This window comes from Salmo trutta, chromosome 19, assembly GCF_901001165.1.
Source record: "Salmo trutta chromosome 19, fSalTru1.1, whole genome shotgun sequence".
NCBI lineage: Eukaryota > Metazoa > Chordata > Actinopteri > Salmoniformes > Salmonidae > Salmo > Salmo trutta.
In genome coordinates, this window is record NC_042975.1 from 8,467,301 (window position 1) to 8,482,150 (window position 14,850).

General features: G+C 38.2%; 1 protein-coding gene across 7 annotated transcripts in view; it reads right to left on the reverse strand.

The window, feature by feature from the left end:
• Nucleotides 1-1,642: 1,642 nt before the first annotated feature.
• cngk (cyclic nucleotide-gated potassium channel) overlaps nucleotides 1,643-14,850 on the reverse strand; it is a 36,774-nt gene continuing 23,566 nt past the window's right edge. For 4 of the 7 annotated variants that reach the window (XM_029699633.1, XM_029699632.1, XM_029699639.1 and 1 more), the window contains 29 exons: nucleotides 14,377-14,512; nucleotides 14,089-14,202; nucleotides 13,800-13,972; nucleotides 13,573-13,715; nucleotides 13,365-13,474; nucleotides 13,152-13,284; nucleotides 12,941-13,057; nucleotides 12,754-12,853; nucleotides 12,352-12,498; nucleotides 12,172-12,234; nucleotides 11,951-12,072; nucleotides 10,593-10,753; nucleotides 10,397-10,505; nucleotides 7,619-8,274; nucleotides 7,087-7,190; nucleotides 6,772-6,915; nucleotides 6,524-6,685; nucleotides 6,327-6,419; nucleotides 6,072-6,221; nucleotides 5,795-5,928; nucleotides 5,479-5,675; nucleotides 4,937-5,169; nucleotides 4,662-4,733; nucleotides 4,161-4,435; nucleotides 3,867-3,988; nucleotides 3,434-3,660; nucleotides 3,073-3,230; nucleotides 2,807-2,910; nucleotides 1,643-2,554 (listed from right to left, as the gene is read on the reverse strand). In XM_029699633.1, coding sequence (XP_029555493.1) covers nucleotides 2,256-2,554; nucleotides 2,807-2,910; nucleotides 3,073-3,230; nucleotides 3,434-3,660; nucleotides 3,867-3,988; nucleotides 4,161-4,435; nucleotides 4,662-4,733; nucleotides 4,937-5,169; nucleotides 5,479-5,675; nucleotides 5,795-5,928; nucleotides 6,072-6,221; nucleotides 6,327-6,419; nucleotides 6,524-6,685; nucleotides 6,772-6,915; nucleotides 7,087-7,190; nucleotides 7,619-8,274; nucleotides 10,397-10,505; nucleotides 10,593-10,753; nucleotides 11,951-12,072; nucleotides 12,172-12,234; nucleotides 12,352-12,498; nucleotides 12,754-12,853; nucleotides 12,941-13,057; nucleotides 13,152-13,284; nucleotides 13,365-13,474; nucleotides 13,573-13,715; nucleotides 13,800-13,972; nucleotides 14,089-14,202; nucleotides 14,377-14,512 — 4,758 coding nt within the window. In that variant the 3' untranslated portion in view covers nucleotides 1,643-2,255. Of the gene's footprint in view, nucleotides 2,555-2,806; nucleotides 2,911-3,072; nucleotides 3,231-3,433; nucleotides 3,661-3,866; nucleotides 3,989-4,160; nucleotides 4,436-4,661; nucleotides 4,734-4,936; nucleotides 5,170-5,478; nucleotides 5,676-5,794; nucleotides 5,929-6,071; nucleotides 6,222-6,326; nucleotides 6,420-6,523; nucleotides 6,686-6,771; nucleotides 6,916-7,086; nucleotides 7,191-7,618; nucleotides 8,275-10,396; nucleotides 10,506-10,592; nucleotides 10,754-11,950; nucleotides 12,073-12,171; nucleotides 12,235-12,351; nucleotides 12,499-12,753; nucleotides 12,854-12,940; nucleotides 13,058-13,151; nucleotides 13,285-13,364; nucleotides 13,475-13,572; nucleotides 13,716-13,799; nucleotides 13,973-14,088; nucleotides 14,203-14,376; nucleotides 14,513-14,850 lie in introns of those variants that run through there. The other 3 variants (XM_029699634.1, XM_029699636.1, XM_029699637.1) reach the window with 3 other exon arrangements.

Sequence of the window (14,850 nt, forward strand, 5' to 3'; positions counted from 1 at the left end):
TTAAGAACAAATTCTTATTTACAATGACAGCCTAGGAACAGTGGGTTAACTGCCTTGTTCAGGGGCAGAACAGATTTTCACCTTGTCAGCTCTGGGATTCAATCTTGCAACCTTTCAGTTACTAGTCCAACGCTCTAAACACTAGGCTACCTGCTGCCTCATTTGCCTCATGCAGTGCGAAAATCTCCTTCGTATTGAGTTGATCAAGCTGTTGATCAAGTTGCTGGATATTGCCGGGAACTGAACACGCTGTTGTACACGTCAATCCAGAGCATCCCAAACATGCTCAATTGGTGACAAGTCTGGTGAGTATGCAGGCCATGGAAGAACTGGGACATTTTCAGCTTCTAGGAATTGTGTAATGATTCTTGCGACATGGGGCCATGCATTATCATGCTGAAACATGAGGTGATGGTGGTGGATGAATGACATGACAATGGGCCTCAGGATCTCGTCACGGAATCTCTGTGCGTTCAAATTGCCATCGATAAAATGCAATTGTGTTCGTTGTCCATAGCTTATGCCTTCCCATACCATAACCCCACCACCACCATGGGGCACTCTGTTCACACTCTGTACACGCTGTCTGCCATTTGCCCGGTACAGTTGAAACCAGGTACAGTTGAAACCAGGATTAATCCGTGAAGAGCACGCTTCTCTATCATTCCAGTGGACATCGAAGGTGAGCATTTGCCCACTGAAGTCGGTTACAACGCCGAACTGCAGTCAGGTCAAGACCCTGGTGAGGACGACGAGCACGCAGATGAGCTTCCCTGAGACGGTTTCTTACATTTTGCGCAGAAATTCTTCAGTTGTGAAAACCCAGTTTCTTCAGCTGTCGGGGTGGCTGGTCTCAGACGATTCCGCAGGGGAAGAAGCCGGATGTGGAGGTCCTGGGCTGGCGTGGTTGCACATGGTTTGGGGTTGTGAGGCCGGTTGGACGTACTGCCAAATTCTCTAAAACGACGTTGGAGGCAGCTTATGGTAGGGAAATGAACATTCAGTTCTCTGGCAACAGCTCTGGTTGACATTCCTGCAGTCAGCATGCCAATTGCACACTCCCTCAAAACTTGAGACCTCCGTGGCATTGTGTTGTCTTAGAAAACTGCACATTTTAGGGTGGCCTTTTATTGTCCCCAGCACAAGGTGCACCTGTGTAATGATCATGTTGTTTAATCAACTTTCTTGATAGGCCACACCTGTCAGGTGGATGGATTATTTTGGCAAAGGAGAAATGCTCACAAACAGGAATGTAAACTAATTTGTGGTCAAAATTTAAGAGAAATAAGCTTTTTGTGGATATGGAACATTTCTGTGATCTTTTATTTCAGCTCATGAAACATGGGACCAACACTTTACACGATGCGTTTATATTTCTGTTCAGTGTAAGAAGATATCAAGTTTATCTTTATTTTTGTGGACTGTCCTGTGGAGATGCTGAACAATATAGTTGACAATACATAATACTGATAAACAAATGGTAAATGTACAGAATATGTATTTCTTTTCGAATGTCCATGCTTCATCCAGAGATGTGAAATTAAAAATGCCTATTGAAATGCCCCCCAAAAAATAGTAATTCACTGCAATGTTATGTTTATGGAATCTGGGGATTATTGGCAGGAAATCACACCATTTTTTAAAATGTATTTCACCTTTATTTAACCATTAAAATGCACGACAAACTAGATCATCTAGGTGTTGGCTATAGGTTCTAAGAGCCGAACATTGAAATGACCTCTACAAACAAAAAGGCACACGTGGCTAAGTGTAACTTGTATGAATCAATTGGGCCCTCTGCTGTTCAAGAAGAGAACTACAAATGCTCCCATCACCCCCTACTTTCCTAAGGGCCATAGCTCCGGAGTGCTGTTTTTTTTTCAGGCAAATAAAGAATAAAAACACTTAAGTCATTCTTCATTAATTTACTTCAATGAATATATATTGAAGCAATACAGTTAAACAATAAGTACACTTTATTCACATTGGGTTCATGCATATTTAAAACAGTTGGGACACATTTATTTGGTCAATTATTTCTATACATCTAGATTCTTTACTTAGACGGATATAAATAGATATTCTATAATAGTACATTTACCGAGACAATGTTTTTTTCAGTCAACAAGTCATCTTTGGTCACAAAAAAAAACTGTAAACAGAATTACAAAGGAGTTCACATTTGATCTTTCCTGCTATTGATCATATTGTGACCAGCCTGTATACCTTAGTAGGGAAAGGGGGTACCTAGTCAGTTAGTACATGTTGATAACGTTTGAGGCTCTCTTCAGCAGCTTATTCATGACATCTGGGTAATACGACCCAACTTCTTCAAAGTGCTCTTTCGACAGGAAAAATATATCCACATAGTTATCAGCAACGGCAGTGTATCTGCACAACTTGGATTTCAGCAGCATGTCGACTCCCAAGGCGGCTCCAGTGGTAAGATACTCAACGGCCTCTTTTCCAGTTCTCCACGAGCAAAGTTTCACCTTACCGATCAGGATCAGCAACATCCCACGGCCAGAGTCTCCCCTTCTACTGATGTATTCCCCTAGAAGAGATCGCATTTCAACATGTACACCGAAAAGTATACACTGTTCCCCACTCACAATACTTGTGAATAACTAATGTGGTAATGTACACACTGTCAGATTATTCATCAGAAGTGGTTAGGTGCAGAATTTTAGTTAATGAAGTCCATAGAAAATGAAATGGGCCGACCATACACCCTGCAGATTACTAGCGCACAATGTGAAGTTATGCAGGTGAATTTCAAGTTAGTATTCAGCCCCGTGATATTTACCAGAGGTGTAGCTTTTCAACAACATTTTCGTTGCCAAGTGTCGCAGGAATGTTTCTGAGAGGTGAGTGAAGAGCTGATTTTTCTTCAGTAGATTCACGCTTATTCTAAAATGGTGAGAAAATAATACAGGGCTTTATAATCCCATGCTACATGGTCTTTGTACACATCATTCGTCAAATGAAGCAGTAGTTTGGTACAGTATGTAACAGTTTAACATTTCATCACTAAGCAGTTGCAGACATTAGTATTGATGGCTTGCTAGTTACCTTGAGAAAATTTCAACTTTCATACAATGAGGTGTATCTTTGAACAATTCTTCTGAATCTATTCCTTTGGTGCGTGTCCATCGGTAATTGTAGAATCGGATTACGCGATTTTTCAGCGCTGACGGAATGTTTTCATCCATCATGTAGTTTTGGACTGCCTGCATTAAAATGGGAACAGAAAGAAAATGAGTTACTCAAATTCATAGTTATCTCGCAACAGTACCTCATTTTCAGCTTTTGAAGACTGAATAGCAATAAATCAAAAGTTGACTATGAAAAAGTTAAATTATATTCTGAGTATTTTTGTTAATACCTGCATGAGAAAGTTACTTAAATTCTAGTCTGAGTATTTTGTTAATACCTGCAGCTTCTCTTCATACGCCACTTGAAGAGATTGCTTGTTTGTTTGAGTGGATGAGAGAAGTCCCATATTATAACTGACTTGCATCTTGGAAAGAATCATTATCAAAATGGAGAATAACATTTCTCTGTATGTCACTGCACGGATATCACCATAGCCTGTTGTTGTGTAAGTTGCTAAAGTCCAATATACGGAGTAGGTGTAAATATCAGGGAGGTAAAACACTTCTGTAAAAACAAAACATTAAAACAACACAAATACATCTAGTGTTTACATATTTAGAAACTCTGAAATGTTGCATATGTCATACTAAAAGCCCTGTCAAAAGTCTAATGTATTGTAATTAATACATTCATTATATTCATTTATTTATTTTCATTACCAAAACGAATTTAATCATTCATCATGCCTTATCCATTTTAGCTGACCTTACCTGTGTTGACAACCCACGAATTAATGCCACCATACAAAGCAAATAAAAGAAATAAAACTGCGGTACAGTGGACAAACAGGATTGCATGGACCAAGTACTTGATGATTCGTATGGCAAGCAAGCTGTCAATGTAAAAGAAGAGAAGAGAAAATAGATTAGAGGCAAAAGACTGGCGATAACACCAATCAACAACAACTTGACAGTGGGAAATTGTATCACACAACTGTTTAAACACATACTGGTAAAAACAGCATTGAGAACATGCTAAATTTAACAAAAACATAGTGCATATACTTAGTTATGATGGATTGCTCCTCCTTGTGCATGAAGACAAGTACAGTCAGAATCCGGAGTAGATGAAAAGTGCGAACATATACTATTATGGGCAGAAATGCTGTCGGTGACACTTGATTCATGAGGTGCAAAATTGTAAACGCATATGGGAATGAGCATATGACATCATAAATGTATCCCACTTTCCTCGTCATATAGCTCAGTGACACAGATCTGTAGTCTGAGATGTATGATCCACTTTCATCATAGAAGCAAATATGAAATTTCAAAATGATCTGAAAGAAAAATAACATTTTCTATGTAATCACACGCATAGACCGAAAAACAAATCCGTTCTGAAGGATATTTGCATATTGAGGCAGGCTTAATACAACAAGGTTAAAACAAAAAAGTGGGTGTAGTGTACATTACAATTTATGGAAACACAATGTATCAACAGACTGAAAGGACCCTAAGGTGGTTATTTAGATTATTGACACATTCGTGAGCTGCGACTCTCACCTCAATCATTTGAATATATTCGATAATCATTGTCAACAAAAAGATGCCTCGGTCAAGATCGAACACAGATGGCTGAAATTAAGGGAAATCAATGATTCATATTTTCTTATACTACTTACAACTCAAGTGTCCCAACACGAATATTCATACAGATTATTATTATATGATATTTTACCTTGAGGTCAATAATACAATAGGCAGAACTCCACTAATGGATATAGCGAACCATTATGCGACAACGAATACTAATTCCGAGAACAATGCGTACCACCTACCATATATGTTATCGCCCAAAACAGAATGATGATCAGAAGGCAAGATGTGTACTGATACACAACACGTACTGTGCTCTCCGGATTGATTGTTGTGTTGTGGATTCTGATGACGTTCAACAGAAAACTGATCAAGAATTGAGTGATGCTCGTCTTAATTCGGACATGAAATGGGAAGTCTTTAAACTTTGCTTTATTTTCCTCTTCTGCCATGCATTGCTTGTAAAGCTTTATATCTGATGGAAGAAACAAATGGCTCATGTATAAATGATGCAACCCATAAAAGCTACAATTATAATAAATATGTTTGCTACAGCAATACTACACCAGAGAGCTAAGCCAAGCCTTTTCCTATAATTTGAAAGATTTAAAAAAGCAATGTTGGCACCAAAACATTTTTGTGGGGCAGTTAAAAAATGTGTGGTAGGGTGCCTCAGTATAAATACAATACTTATAAAAGTTACATAGATTTGCTTTTGCCGGACTTTCTATTTCATCAACACATGAATATAGCAACATTTCTGAAGTAATGCCAGCCAACTTACATCCTGTGTCATTCATAAGTATGTCAGTTGCTGAAACATTCTTCTGAACTTTTGACATGTCCATTGTTCTTTGCAGTAGCTGTTCACGTTTCGTTTCTGCAGCTTTCTTTATCTGTTTGCAAATGTCTGGATAGTATTTGACAGTTTCATCAAGGCTTTTCTTGGAGAGGACATACAGATCACAATTTGTGGCAGCCCTGGGATGCACAAGAAAACAGTATAATACAGTTTGTTACAAGACATATACAATGCTACAATCTGAAATGTACTTAATCAGAGACACATCATTTTGTTTAAATGAGAGAAAATATCATGCCTTATTGTGGTTGCACGAGGTTCTGCAAACAGAAGGCTTCCTTCTCCAAAGTATTGTCCCGCATTCAGTTTGATGATAACAGTCAACTCGTCCTGTGACAAGACTTCTACTTCTCCCTTTTCAATGAAATACATCTAAGGGGAAAAAAAGTTAGTAAAAACAAAAATGGTGAAGAGAGCAACAGCAACATTCTCATGTACATCCTTTCTGTCATTAGGCTTGAATCCTGCTGTCATAGAAAATAGAAACCTTAACACAGCAGGGCTGTTTGCCACACCTCAGATCCAAAGTCATTTCTTTTGCATATCAGGTCATTAGCTCTGTAAAGGCACGGTCGAATCTGTCTAGCTAGTAACCGAATGAATCCTCCATCTGTTTCCAATTGGTCCACACTCTCTTTCCTCAGTATTTGGTGAAAAAAAGGTCCCTGTAGAGTTGGCAGAACAAAAAGAAACTTATCTTCCAGAATACATTTTGAAGAAAAGATTTGAAGAAAATATTTATGAGCTAGAAAAAATAGAAATAATTTTACATCAAGCTTTCCAGATAATGTTCTCTCGAGTGGGGATAAATGTTGTGCCACTGAGTTCCTTCGCTGCTTCCTCTTGATATCAAGTCCAAATGCCTAAAATTAAACAATAATACAAGTGTATATCGGTATATTTACTTTAGTCACAACATTAAATCAAGGTAGTCTAAGCTGATAAATATATCAATTGATAAATGTACCTTTGCAATAAGGTCAGAGTAGATAATGGTAGATATATCTCCGAGCAGAGATGATGGCAAATACTCAAACAGTGTGTCTTGGTCTATTCCTTTCGTTCTTATCCATTTGAAAGCATAGAAGTTCACAGTATTGTGATATAGATCCCCTGTAATGTTCTGACTCTAAGGCAGAGAATTGCACATAATGAGACCTCAAACATACAACAGGTAAGCAACAGATATCACATCTACAAAAATAAAAACCTTACCTTCAAGAATAGTTGTATGCTTTCCTTTTTCTCAGTAAAAGCTGCCCTTGTAGCATCTGCATTGGCTAACATAGCAGCAAATGTACCAGCCACATAACCACAATACAATGCTCCAGACACCATTATGAAGACCATGGTAATTTTCTGCAAAGACACACACAAAAAAAACTATACAATTACTTTCAAATACTGTACATTTAATAATAACCGTATAAACCTTTTACAGTAGCTTTAAAAATATATATATTGCTGTAATCTTGAGTTGTTTATGACTTCATTGATCCTAAAAACTGTTTGTAATTTGAATAACCTTACCATAGAGGTTAGATAAGGATGTATATCACCATAGCCTACACCACTGAGAGTTGCAGTTGCAAAGTATAAACTTATGGAATACAGTTCTGTGAAGGTGGCCGTTTCTGAGGGGAAGAAGAGTTTTCCATGACAATACAAAGTTCTCAAGTAAGTTACACACTTTCCATAAAAAATATTTTTGATAACTTATGTTGTAGTGTAATTTAATGATATTATACAGTACCAGTCAAAAGCTTGGACACACCTACTCATTCAAGGGTTTTTCTTTATTTGTACTATTTTCTACATTGTAGAATAATAATGAAGACATCAAACCTATGAAATAACACATATAGAATCACGTAGTAACCAAAAAAGTGTTAAACAAATCTAAATATATTTTAGATTCTTCAAAGTTACCACCCTTTGCCTTGATGACAGCTTTGTACACTCTTGGCATTCTGTGTCCAAACTTTTGACTGGTACTGTATATGGTTAAGATAGTAGTACAACAATAGTAGCAGTAAAACACACTAGTTGAGTTAGAACCTACCATACACTACGTTAAAAGTGTAGTCCATGTGATACACCCAGGATTGTGATGAACAGTTGTGCTTTATCATAGGCAATAAGTAATTGGTTGTGTCACCAAACAAGTCTGCTGGAGGGCATACAATTGCAAAAACGATGCAAGTGCTTAAGTGAAGAAAAAGGACGCAATACAGAAAGAATTTAGCAAATGTGACAATCGTCTTTTCGGTTGCAATCCCTGATTGCCAGAATGAAAATGCAAGAGGAATCCGATATAACTGGAGAAGATGTGGGGCTCTGAGATATGCATATAGGTGCAGCGCTTCACTGTTGGAGTAAAATCCATTCTCATCAAAAGGGGAAACCACCATCCAGCCAATAACTTCCCAGGGAAAACAGCTGATGAGATCTATTAGAAAGCTTGTCTTCACATAGTGTTTTGCCGTTTCTAGCGTGTCCACTCTGAGACTGTCCTTGTAAAAAGCAACATGCAAACGGATATACATGTCAATCCAGCAAAAAAGGCCCAGAATGTATGACAAAATCCAGAGTTCCTTTTTGTAGTGGAGAAAAGCAAAAAGAAGAGAGCTATTGATGCTGACCGTTATGGCCAAAACAAATCGGAAACATTCCCATCGGATGTAGAGTGGATTGTTAGGCAAAATGGCACCCCTATATCTAGAAGAAAAAAAATACAACATTTTCATTACAGAGCAGTGTCATAGTTTATAGCACCCTTCATTACACTGTCATTAAGTCCCATAACATATTATTATTTCAAGTCATTTAGAACACACTGTCTGTCAGTTTGTCTCAATGAAACATTAAGCATTATATACACTGAAGGACAGGATCTGAAGAAAAACTCTGCTAATCTCTCTTGCGCAGTTCTAAAAAAAAAGAGAGGTTGATACTTGAATAACTTCTCACACTATTTTTAATTTACTTTCGTTTATTTAGTAAATATTTGATTACCTATATTTCCTGAACTGCATTGTGGGTTAAGGGCTTGTAAGTAAGCATGTCACGTTAAGATCTACACCTGTTGTATTCGGCGCACGTGACAAATACAATTTGATTTGATTAATTTGTTACAGACGTTCAGTGCATTCGGAAAGTATTCAGACCCCTTGACTTTTTCCAAATTTAGTTAGGTTACAGCCTTATTTCAAAATGTATTAAATATTTATTTTCCTCATCAATCTACACACAATATCTTATAATGACAAAGCAAAAACAGTTTTCTAGAATTTTTTGCAAATGTATAAAAAAAGAAATCTGAAACATAACATTTACATAAGTATTCAGACCCTTTACTCAGTACTTTGTTTACGTATGTTTGGCAGCGATTACAGCCTCAAGTCTTCCTGGGTATGACGCAACAAGCTTAGCACACCTGTATTTGGGGAATTTCTCCCATTCATCTCGGCAGATCCTCTCAAGCTCTGTCAGGTTGGATGGGGAGTGTCGCTGCACAGCTATTTTCAAGTCTCTCCAGAGATGTTCGATCGGTTTCAAGTCCGGGCTCCGGCTGGGCCACTCATGGACATTCAGAAACTTGTCCCGAAGCCACTTCTGTGTTGTCTTGGCTGTGTGATTAGGGTCGTTGTCCTGTTAGAAGGTGAACCTTCGCCCCAGTCTGAGAGCAGGTTTTCATCAAGGATCTCTCTGTACTTTGCTCCGTTCATCTTTCCCTCGATCCTGACTAGTCTCCCAGTCCCTGCCGCTGAAAAACATCCCCACAGCATGTTGCTGCCACCACCATGCTTGACCGTAGGGATGGTGCCAGGTTTCTTCCAGATGTGACGCTTGGCATTCAGGCCAAAGTGTTCAATCTTGGTTTAATCAGACCAGAGAATATTGTTTATCATGATCTGAGAGTCTTTAGGTGCCTTTCGGCAAACTCCAACTGTGCTGTCATGTGCCCTTTACTGAGGAGTGGCTTCCAAATGGTCACTCTATCATAAAGGCCTGATTGGTTGAGTGCTGCAGAGATGGTTGTCGTTCTGTAAGATTCTCCCATCTCCACAGAGGAACACTGGAGCTCTGTCAGAGTGACCATTGGGTTATTAGTCACCTCCCTGAACATAGCCGTTCTCCCACGATTGCTCAGTTTGGCAGGTCAGCCAGCTCTAGGAAGAGTCTTGGTGGTTCCAAACTTCTTCCATTTAAGAATGACGGTGGTCACTATGTTCTTGGGGACCTTCAATGCTGCAGAAATGTTTAGGTACCATTCCCCAGATCTGTGCCTCGACACAGTCCTGTCTCGGAGCTCTACAGACAATTCCTTCGACCCCATGGCTTGTTTTTTGCTCTGACATGCACTGTCAACTGTGGGACCTTATATTGACAGATGTGTGCCTTTCCAAATCATGTCCAATCAATTTAATTTACCACAGGTGGACTACAATCAAGTTGTAGAAACATCTCAAAGATGATCAATGCAAACAGGATGCACCTGAGCTCAATTTCGAATTTCATAGCAAAGGGTCTGAATACTTATGTACATTTCTAACAACCTGTTTTCGCCATGTCATTATGGGGTATTGTGTGTAGATTGATGAAGATTTTTTTATTTATTTAATCAATTTTAGAATAAGGCTGTAACGTAACAAAATGTAGGAAAAAATCAGGGGGTCTGAATACTTTTCCGAATGCACTGTAATTTGTCTCTTGGAGCAAAAAAACGAACTAGATGTAAATGTTTATGTAAATGCTCATTATATTGTGGTTTTTTATTATGAAATGTGGATGGTTTGACAGTGACAAGTTTCACAAGCCTGAGCAGTTTTCTGCATACCTTGGTGTGGGAGGTATCAGTTTGGTTTTGCTCAGTTTCAGAAGTTTTTCCTCAACAGTTTCTTCCTCTGCTCCAGCATAGATTGGGAAGTTTCCAAAGTCCTCAATATCTACAATCCGTTGTATGTTTAGTTTTTCCTAGTAATTGAATAACAGAGGCACATATTGTATGCAGACATGGTGAAGGGAAAACTTACAACACTTTGACTTCTTGGCATATCGACGACCTTGATATGTCAACGAGGCATCTTTCTTCTTTAGTGTGTCATCATCCTGTTCGTCAGACTTCATAATTTCTTCAACGCTTTGCAGTAAAGTGTGGTAATACTCTGGTGTTGATTGCAATTCTGTAATTTGGCTAGAAGGAAACAATATCAGAAATCATGATTTGCATTATATAATTCACTCAATCTCTGTTTCTCTACCAGTATATGGCATTTATAACGTGTGTGCATAAACATCTTAACAGGAAATCTCTTATGACATTTGACAATTCTTATGACAATGAATATTATGGACTCTATTTAACACAATGGTAAATCTAAGCGTAGGCGGTAGTGCTATAGGTTCAGGGGTGTGTCTGAAATATTTGTGCTATTTTAACTATCACATTTATAGGCGCACTTGCTGGAGTTGATGCAAAAGCGTAGGGTTTTGATGAATAAACAAGCTGTGGGTGTGTCGAGGCTTGGCCTCTCACCGGCCAATCAGAACATGATCCATGGCAGAACATGTGGTTGCTTCAAGTTGTGTTTACGGCCTTTTATGTATTGCCTTGGAATCAACTCCAATTCCAATGTTAGTCCGTTATAGCTTGTTAAATGGCTTATGGACACGTAGCCTACATCATGGAGTGTTTTAAGCACGTCCAAAACGGGACCTGCATGGCAAAAATAATGTGGGTCTGCCTACAATGTATAGATAAAAAGCGAATATCAGCTCACTGTTTTACTCCTCTCAAACTTGATATATTAATAAAGTTTAGGTGATTAAGATTTATTTCCAAACGGTCTCAGGAGCCAAACACTTATCGACAGTCTTAACTACTTCGCTATTGCATTGGGCAGGACAAAAAAAGCCTTCATTGAGAGCAGGGGAGGTTATGCTTGGTTTTTAACCAAATTAACGAAATGGGAAGAAACATGTATTTTTCATGTTTCTAAATACGAAGTATAAAGGCTACTCTTGTTCCAGGCGCAATATGGGCAGTGTGAGTTACGGCTGATTGGCTGTTTCCGCCTTCAAAATGCATCCCATAACAACCTGCGTTACCGCTAAAACCAGCTTTTGGTTGGTCTTAAAATCCCTATCAGCGCTGCCTGAAATTAGCACTTTGGATCATGTTTTTAAGGACATACCTCAAATATGTCTACCCTCCCAACTGAGCGCAAGCGAGCTGATATAAGACAGGTCAATTACCGAACCTGGCTTTAGGGCTTGAAATTGCCATTGCTCCAGTTTTTACATGACGAAATGTCAAACTAACGTGCGTTTGACACTGGCGCCGCCTTAACACCAACTGAAACTAGAGCTCCAAGTGTTAAAATAGATGTACCTTTCAATGACCGGGTATCTCTCCAGAACAGATTTCATTTTGTCGAAATCGATCACTAATATCTCACAATGAGTCTTTGCACGGACGGTCATTGTAGCTTGTTTTCCAAACAAAAATCCAGCCTGAAATTAGATCCAACGAGTATTCAATGTAACATTCCAAATATGAATAAAAGTAGTCAATCAAAACCTTGCTTGAGGAAATGTCTTTGCAAATATTACCTCCCCGAAATACATTCCTTCACCGTAGAGTCCAACAATTTCAGACAAGTCATCATTTAGAATCTTGAAAATCAAATCAAAGGATTTACTTGTAAAAACAAAAACGAATGGTGGGAGGGGGGAGTAACTGTATAATGTGAATACACATTATTAACACAAGCATAACTCTTTCATACAAACCTGGCAAGTCCCTTTTCGAATGCAAAATAGTTCTCTGGTAATAGTTTCACTGTACTGGATGATCTCCCCTCTGGGAAAGAAATACATGACTGAAGTTGATGCGACATCCCGAATGAACGCTTGTCCAGCTTGCTCGAAATAAGGAATCTGTTGAATAATTTCATTTAAACATAGGTTGATTATGCTGTATAAAATGCAAGATGGTTGCAATGAAAGAAGAAATAACTGAAAAACATAATAGCGTCACCCCTGTTGTGATTGTAAGTTAAGTTAAAGCTGTATGAAAAATCGATTTCCTTTATAAACAGTCTGCAATGTGTTTTTCTTCCTAACTACAAAATATTTTATATGACTGTCTTTATCAGCATACAGGTACATACTGTACAAAACAAATATGGATACCTTTGACAAGAACCTCCCTCTCTCTTTCATCAGGACAATCTGTTGAAGTTCGATTGGCAAGTCATGCATTAAAAATTGGCCTCCTGGGTATGCTTGACCCCTGAAACATAAAAATAATAATACATATTTGGTCTAATGAAAGGAATGGCCTCTGAGATATATTTGAAAAACTTAAAAACAAACTTACTGGTACTTTGACCAAAGAAGACTCATATACTCAGTGACCCTTGTTTGAAGAGATAAACTAAGGTCATGGCCTTCCATGAAGTTGGCCATAGCTGAGAGGAGATTCTGAAATGTAACCCTGGAGAAAAGATAGTCTTGCTTAGGAGTTATAAACCAATGCACATCAATACACACTCACGATTAAAAAACACACAAAAGTTAAAAATATTTACCTGGCAGCATTCTGACTGGCCAATGTGGCATAGACTTGACTGATGATATAGTTAAAGACAAACAAGCCAATGAAGCAAACAAACACAGCAGTAAGTCGCTCTTTCATAGTGCTGGGAACAATGTCACCATATCCTGAGAGAGAAAGATTCAGTTATGAAAGGTTTAAGGCACTGTACTGTTGTACTTACTGAGCAGGGTGGACTTAATCTTACCAATGGTTGTCATGCTTGTTGTGGTCCAATAAATGGAAATCATATAATGGTACAAGTTGCTATGGCTGGCCTTCAGTCCTGTGTTCCAGGCCCATGACTCTTCATCACACCTATGGAAAAATGTAATATTTGTCTAAACATCAATTGAAACAGAATTCATTAACACTTCCAACCCATTGTCTTTTTTTCTAAAAGGTTGGAATATTACCTGAAGTCCTTGCAGCCTGTGAGATACAGTACTCCAGAGCAGCAGTGCACAGAGAAAATCAGGAGGAAAAGACATTTAGCCGTTCTTAGCTCAAACAGGTTCTTATCCATGTCATTTTCTTTTTTGTTGAAAAACAAACAAACCTGGAATGTAAGAACATTTGTGTTCAGGTTCAGCCACACAATGACCTACATGGTCATAAAACTATGAGACATTAAACTTGTTACCTTCCGAATCCAAATAAGACGATTCCCCCGGACATAGCCTAAAACTCTCCAATGTGCTTCTCCACTTGTTGTAAAAGAGAACAAGTCCAAAGGGAAAACAGCCAGGACGTCATAATACAGATTCCAAGATTTTCGATAGTTGTCAAAAATACACATTATGTCAGCTTGATAGCCTTTGTTAACAGAGAAAATAAACCACAATTAACATGCGTGTTTCTATTCACTGAAATGGCATCAGTATCAAACCTATCAAATAATTTCTATAAAACAACGAAGACCAACACATTACCATCTTTTGTAAAAACTTCTGTGCGGAGGTTCACAAATATGTCGATAATGGCAAAAACATCAACCAATGAGCTGATTGTAAGATAAAGCGCACCCCATCCTTCATTGTAAAAGCCTGTAAAGCCATTAAAAAAAAAAATCACTAAAACATTTTCAGTAATCGATTCATTTTAGATTAAGGACTCGCTAACCTTTAGTGGTGGATGCATTTCTTCCAACAAAAGAGATTACAGTTGTTCTAGTGGTGGTCTGGAAAATCAGGTCATTGAACAATTCCAACACGACTCACCCTTTGTGTCTAGGTTGTTGGTGAAAAAAAGTACCCATGTTTCAATAAAAATTGAAATGGTGATACACCAAAACATAAAAACCTCCCACTTCTGAGCAAAAATGCCATCTGGTCGAATAGTTCTCATCCAAACAGACTGGGAACAAAAAAAATCTAGATATTAAGATCTCATAGAAGGATATACAGTTGAAGTCGGAAGTTTACAACACCTTAGCCAAATACATTTAAACTCAGTTTTTCACAATTCTTGACATTTAATCCTAGTAAAAATTCCCCGTTTTAGGCCAGTTAGGATTACAACTTTATTTTAAGAATGTGAAATGTCAGAATAACAGAGAGAATGATTCATTTCAGCTTTTATTTCTTTCATCACATTCCCAGTGGGTCAGAAGTTTGCATACACTCAATTAGTATTTGGTAGCATTTCCATTAAATCGTTTAACTTGGGTCAAACGTTTTGGGTAGCCTTCCACA